This window comes from Palaemon carinicauda, unplaced genomic scaffold (assembly GCF_036898095.1).
Source record: "Palaemon carinicauda isolate YSFRI2023 unplaced genomic scaffold, ASM3689809v2 scaffold1430, whole genome shotgun sequence".
NCBI classification, from domain to species: domain Eukaryota; kingdom Metazoa; phylum Arthropoda; class Malacostraca; order Decapoda; family Palaemonidae; genus Palaemon; species Palaemon carinicauda.
In genome coordinates, this window is record NW_027168960.1 from 30,001 (window position 1) to 37,500 (window position 7,500).

At 34.4% G+C, this 7,500-nt stretch overlaps 1 protein-coding gene across 1 annotated transcript in view; it reads right to left on the reverse strand.

Moving 5' to 3' along the window:
* The window catches only part of LOC137635579 (glutamate-gated chloride channel-like), a 24,598-nt gene that overhangs the window by 8,299 nt on the left and 8,799 nt on the right, over nucleotides 1–7,500 (reverse strand). The window contains exon 4 of the mRNA XM_068368042.1: nucleotides 1,658–1,792. Coding sequence (XP_068224143.1) covers nucleotides 1,658–1,792 — 135 coding nt within the window. The remainder of the gene's footprint in view (nucleotides 1–1,657; nucleotides 1,793–7,500) is intronic.

Sequence of the window (7,500 nt, forward strand, 5' to 3'; positions counted from 1 at the left end):
GCTTTACAAACCAGGAACTGAATGAAATGAAATTCATTGATGTCGCAAATATAAAAGAAATTCTCAAAATCAAATTCGTTGAATTATTGAAATGGATTTTGACTAACTTGCAAGGGAAAATTACCTCTGTGAAAGAAAAATTTAAGAAGGGAAAGTAAACTAAGAATTAGTGGAGAAATGCTAAAACTGGATCTTAACATTCAATTGGATCTTGACAAACAGACAACGGAAAGTTACCTCTGATAAAAAGAGAAATTTAAAGAATAAACAGAGAGAAGCCCAAGTCTTATTAAGTTCTTCTGGATACCTGCAAAACTGACATTTAAAAACAGAAAGTAAACAGTAAGAAGTAACATAGAAACCCAAGTTTTATTACGTTTTTCGGATTACCTCTAAAACAGGCATTTAAAAAAAGAAAGTCACCAGAAAGAAATAAAAGAGAAACCCCAGTCTTATTTCGTTCTTTTGGATTACATCTAAAACAGATATTCAAAAAAGAGAAAATAAACAGAAAGAAGTAACATAGAAACCCAAGTTTTATTAAATTCTTTCAGATTACCTCTAAAACAGAGAAATTTGAAAATAGAAAGTAAACAGAAAGAAGTAAGAAAAACCCAGGTTTTATTACGTTCTTCTGGATACCTCTAAAACAAACATATAACAAGAGAAAATGAACTGAAAGAAATAACAGAGAAATCCAAGCCTTATTTCGTCCTGAATATATGTAAAACTGGCATTTAAAAAGAAAGTAAGAAGAAAGAAGTAAAAGAGAGATTCAAGTCTTGTTACGTTCCTCCGGATTACCTGTAAAACAGACATTTAAAAAAGAGAAAGTAAACAGAAAGAAATAAAAGAGAAACCCAAGTCTTATTACGTTCTTCTGGATTCCTGTAAAACAGAGACATGTATAAAAAGAGAAAGTAAACTGAAAGAAGTAACAGGGAAATTAAAGTCTTATTACGTCCTTCTGAATATATGTAAAACACACATTTAAAAAGAAAGTAAGAAGAAAGAAGTACCAGAGAAACTCAAGTCTTATTACGTCCTTCTGAATATATGTAAAACTGACATTTAAAAAGAAAGTAAGAAGAAAGAAGTAACAGAGAATCCCAAGTCTTATTACGTTCTTCCGGATTACCTCTAAAACAGGCATTTAAAAAGAGAAAATAAACAAAAAGAAGTAACAGAGAAACCCAAGTCTTATTGCGTTCTTCTGGATACCTTTAAAACAGAGACATTTAAAAAAGAGAAGGTAAACAGAAAGAAATAAAAGATAAACCCGTCATATTACGTTCTTCCGGAATACATCTAAAATAGAGACATTTAAAGAAGAGAAAATAAAACGAAAGAAGCAACAGAAACCCAAATCTTATTGCGTGTTTTGGATACCTGTAAAACTGATAATTAAAAAGAGAAAGTAAACAGAAAGAAGTAACAGAGAACCCCAAGTCTTATTACGTCCTTCTGAATATATGTAAAACTGACATTTAAGAAGAAAGTAAGCAGAAAGAACAGAACAACTCAAGTCTTGTTACGTTCTTTCATATTACCTCTAAAACAGAGACATTTAAAGAAGAGAAACCCCAGTCTTATTAAGTCCTTCCATCCAGTACCCCCACAAAAATCATACCAGAACAAACAGCCTTGAGATTTATACCTGTAAAGTAGACTTGTGTGCAATCGGCCGTGTGATTCCGAACCAGGTCGAACTGCGGAAGCTCGATGTTGGACGCCACCTCCAAGGGGACTTCTTTGTCCCAGTCGAAGATGAGGTCCTCTGTGGTGTGCGACACTGCGGGAGGGGAGAAAGAGGGGAAATTTGTTATAAATGGAGGCTTCTAACGTCCGGGAGTTGATGGGGGGTTATTTTAAAAGGAAAGGCAATTCTGTTTCATCTTTCGGCTTACATTAAAGAGGATAGACAATTGAGAGGGCTGTCGGACCCCTTTGCTTAGGCTGTCGGACCCCTTTGGTTATGTGGGTTGTAAAGTCTCTTGCTATGTCTAGCTTTAACTTATAGGCAGGTGTATACCAATGGGAGATAAACGTTATGAATGTGGGATGATGGCGAGTCATAGAGAGTAGGAAATGGAGACAGGAAATTGAATTAAAAATTAAGCAATAGTGGAAAATGGAGAAAAATTGAAAGAGAGCATAGGAAAAATATGAATAAAACTTGTTTTTTTTTATGTCTGAAACTCATTTTTACGTATATTTTCATGACTGGTGTGCAATACGGAAGATGATAATTTTTCTGACGGTTTAATGCGGAGTCATGGAGAGTAGGAAATGGAGACAAAAAGAAAATTGAGCTGAAAATTAAGATTGTGGGAAGCAATAGGCGAAAATGGAGACAAATATAAGGAAATCAAAAGCAAATATGTGAATATAACTTCTTTTTTTAAATAACTGCAACTCATTTTTAGTTATATTTTTAGAACTGCTTTACGGGGAATGATAATCTTTGTGAATGTGGTATGATGTCGAGTCACATTGACTAAGAAACGGAGACGTAAAACGGAAATTGAACTAAAAATAAAGGAAATTGAACTAAATTTTAAGATTCTGGGAAGAAAAAGGGCAAAAATATGAATATACATTTGTAATGTAACTGCAACTAATTTTAACTTATATTAACTTATATTTTCAGTACTGCAGCTAAAACAAATACGATTTTCCTACTTGAATAGAAGAACAAACATTAGTATTTCAAAGTTACTTGCTTACTGAACTCGATATAAACAATAATATACTTGGGTTATAATTAATCTATGAATATTGATAATACATCGGGAATAACAGCAATTGAAACATGAATTAAACATTAACAACGTTAGATTATTTTTCTTTCTTTTCGCCACAGACAAAAAAAAAAAAAAAGTTTGGAGCAGGGGGATTAAAACGATAAAAAATAAACAAATATTTATTGGTTTCCAATAATAGTACAAATCCCATGCTTATTCGATAAGCTTTCCAATTGTTTGGGGGATTTTTTTATTATGATTTTTTTTTTGTGCATTCACTTTTATCCTCGACTTTTGTATATATCGTTGTTTGTTTCATAGTTTTACGAAGTCGTTTATTCATTATTTGATATATTCTTCCCCTTGTTTTTTCCTGACAATTCCTTAGCTGTTTTTACTTTTTCCACTTTTTACTCATTTACTCATTCTTATTTACTCATCTACCTCTGTCATTTACAGTGTTCATCATTTTCATCTGCTAACGCAATTTCCTATTCTGAAATTAGAGCAAATGAATATTCACTTCAGTATTACGCTTCGTCTTAGGATTTTTTTTTTTTTTTTTTTTTTTTTTTTTTTTTTTTTTTTTTTTTTAAATGATTTCTCTATGATTTTATTTAACTTAATAATCAGTGAATTATCTAATGACAATTGAGATGATTATTTTCTCTCTTAGATATCAATGTCATATCTAATATAATCTTATTTTTCACATAAAATTAACAGTTTTGGCGATAAAGGATATAAACTACGGAATGATGAGGTGGGGTCATACTAACTTGTTTAGCGGAGCTTCAATGCCATCCATATCATGTAGATTTTTTGAGAAGCTTTTTTAGTAGACTCCTCGATAACAATGTTTTGTAGGCTTTTTTGGTACCACCCATGTCTTGTAGATCTTTGTAAGAGTTTTTTTTTCGTAGACTTTCTGATATAAACAATGCTTTGTAGACCTTTTGGTACTACCCATGTCTTGTAGATCTTGGTAAATATAGATCTTTTTAGACTTTTCGATAACAATACTGTTCTGTAGACATTTCGGTGCCACTATGTCTTGCAGAACTTAGTAAAATCCATTTTTTGTAGACTCTCCAATATAAAAAATGCTGTGTAGACCTTTTGGTATCACCCATGTCTCGTAAATCTTGGTAAAAGTCAGTTTTTGTAGACTTTTAGACATCAAGAATGTTCTTTAGACATGTCAGTACCATCAATGTCTTTGAGAACATAGTAAAACCCCCTTTTTTAGACACTTCAATATAAAAAATGCTCTGTAGACCTTTTGGGACAGCTCATGTCTTGTAAATCTTGGTAAAAATCAGTTTTTGTAGACTTTTCGACATGTTGGTACCATCAATGTCTTGGAGAACTTGGCAAAACCTTTTTTTGTGACTCTTCAATATCAATAATATCCTGTAGACCTGTTGGTACCACCCATGTCTTAAAGATCTTAGTAAAATTTCCCCTTTTGTGAACTAATCAACACCAACAATGCTTCGCAGGCCTTTCGACCGTGCCCTCTTTAAACAAGGCGTACTGATAGCCACCCACCTCGACTGCGTGGGTTTCACCTCTCGTGTTATTGCAAGTACGTTACCCCTTGACCTTCAAAGGTAGATCCCCTGGGTTATGGTAGGGGAGAGGGTGTAGTTGAAGTTATAAAGTGGAAGGGGTATATGAGGGTGGGTGAACTTAACCTGCGCTGATTCAGTCATTGTTGACAATGGCCTTCATGCTCTCTCTCTCTCTCTCTCTCTCTCTCTCTCTCTCTCTCTCTCTCTCTCTCTCTCTCTCTCTGTGTGTGTCAAGTTACCTAGTAATTTAGATTGTAATTCACGATGTTAAATGATAAATCTTCATGATATGATTTTCCATCATTGACAATTCTCTCTCTCTCTCTCTCTCTCTCTCTCTCTCTCTCTCTCTCTCTCTCTCTCTCTCTCTCTCTCTCTCTCTCTCTCTCTCTCTCTCAGTGGCAACTTGTTTAATAATTTAGATTGTAATTTTCGATGTTAAATGATAAATCTTCATGATACAATTTTCTATCATTGACAATTCTCTCTCTCTCTCTCTCTCTCTCTCTCTCTCTCTCTCTCTCTCTCTCCTCTCTCTCTCTCTCTCTCTCTCTCTCTCTCTCTCTCTCTCTGTTATGACACGGGTCTGAGTAAGGATGCTTTGCCTTTCGCTTTGTTCTGTGTTATGCAAGAAGAACAGCAGCCCTGTGTGTGTCATAGTTATTTTGTTCTATTATTTTGTTCAGCGACAATAGGCCTTTCCCCTTACCCTATGACCTCATATTTCGTAGTAAACCACAATTATGATGTTTGTTTGCTTAGATGCTTATTGTTTATTTGTTATGCTGAGTCAGCTTCGATTTTTGTGTTTTTGTTACAAGTGTCATGGCTGGACATAAGTCAGTGGAGTTACGATTTGTCATAAGCAAGACTTTAATAATTGTTTTATTATTATTATTATTATTATTATTATTATTATTATTATTATTATTATTATTATTATTATTATTATTATTATTATTACCTGCTAAGCTACAACCCTAGTTTTAAAAGCAGGATGCTATAAGCCCAGGGGCTCCAACAGGGAAAATAGCTCATTGAGGAAAAGAAAAACGGAAAATAGAATATTTTAAGAAGAGTAACAACAATAAATATCTCCTATATAAACTATAAAAACTTTAACAAAACATGAGGAGGAGATATAAGATAGGAGAGTGTGCTCGAGTGTACCCTCAAGCAAGAGAACTCTAACCCAAGACAGTGGTAGACCATGGTAGAGAGGTTGTGGCACTACCCAAGACTAGAGAACAATGGTTTGATTTTGGAGTGTCCTTCTCCTAGAAGAGCTGCTTACCATAACTAAAGAGTCTCTTCAACCCTTACCAAGAGGAAAGCGGCCACTGAACAATTATTCGTATAATGATAATTTTGAGTTTATTAGGAAAATATAACATCTACTCTTATGATTTATTAGGAAAATATAACATCTACTCTTAAAAAAAGAAAGCAAGAAAGCGGGTTTTTATCAGAATATCTTTAATGACTTTACTGCTTATTAACAGCTAATAAATAAATGTATTTACATATTCATATGCCTCACGTAGGTTTGACAAATTCACACCATACTCCTAGCTCTCAAACCCTCGTCTTTCTACTTCTCATCTCTACAACCAGTACTGGGATTGGGATGGTCCTTCAGCAATGAGGTTCATATTAAGAGAAGCCTCGAAGCTGTACTTTGAAGTTAAAACTGTAGGTGTTGGACAGGTAGGCAGAAGAATGGTATGGGGAACGAAGGTGAAATAGAAGGCTGGTGAGAGAGGTTGGACAGGGAGACCGGAGAATGGAACGGAACGAAGAAAATATAAAAGGCTGATGATATAGGTTGGACTGGGAGCAGAAGAATGGAACAGGGAACGAATATAGTTTAAAAAGATGATGAGAGAGGTTGGACAGAGATGAGAGAGGTTGGACAGAGAGACACAAGAATGGAATAGGAAACGAAGGTGATATAGAGGGTTGATGAAAGAAGTTGAACTGGGAGACAGAAGAAATGAAACAGGGAACAAAGATGATACAGAAGGTTGATGAGAGAGGTTGGACAGAGAGACACAAAAATGGAATAGGAAATGAAGCTAATAGAAGGTGGATGAAATAAGTTGAACAGGGAGACAGAAGAATGGAATAGGGAACGAAGGTGATATAAAAGGCTGATGAGAGATGTTGGACAGTGAGACACAAGAATGAAACGGGGAACGAATATAGTTTAAAAGGCTGATGAGAGATGTTGAACAGGGAGACGCAAGCATGGAACAGGGAACGAAGGTGATATAGAAAGCTGATAAGAGAGGTTGGACAGAGAGACACAAGAATGGAATAGGGAACAAAGATGATACAGAAGGTTGATGAGAGAGTTTGGACAGAGAGACACAAGAATGGAACAGGGAACGAAGGTGATATAGAGGGCTGGTGAGAGAGGTTGGATAGGGAGACACAAAAATGGAATAGGGAACGAGGGTGATATAGAAGGTTGATGAGAGAAGTTGGACAGAGAGACAAGAATGGAATAGGAAACGATGGTGATATAGAAAGCTGATGAAAGAAGTTGAACAGGGCGACAGGGAACGAAATGGAACAGGGAACGAAGATGATATAGAAAGCTGATGAGAGAGGTTGTACAGAGAGACACAAGAATGGAACAGGGAACGAAAATGATATAGAAGGTTGTTGAGAGAAGTTGAGCAGGGAGACAAGAGATGGAACAGGGAACGAAGATGATATAGAAGGTTATTATTATTATTATATCTCAAACTATTTTAGAATAGATTATAGATCTATATAAATAGTCTCTATAAATAACAAACTAATATTTTTCTCTGTGAATGCTGGTAATGGTGAAAAATTTATTAACTTTCCTGTTAATATCAAAGTCTGGCCACCACATTTACATATCCCATCTGGAGTAACTAATGAAAAGTAAAAACACGGGCTAATAAAGAGTTTTATAAAGTAATTAGATTTAAATGAACTTGTCAACAATTAAAAATCTTAAAAGCAAAAAATCAGTCTTCACATTTGCTTAATAGAATCAGTTTTAAAGTCAGTTTCAATCTTGTTTTCCAAATTAGATTTAAATGAACTAGTCAACAATTAGAAATCTTAAAAGCAGAAAAATCTTTCTTTACATTTGCGTAATAGATTATTATTATTATTATTATTATTATTATTATTATTATTATTAT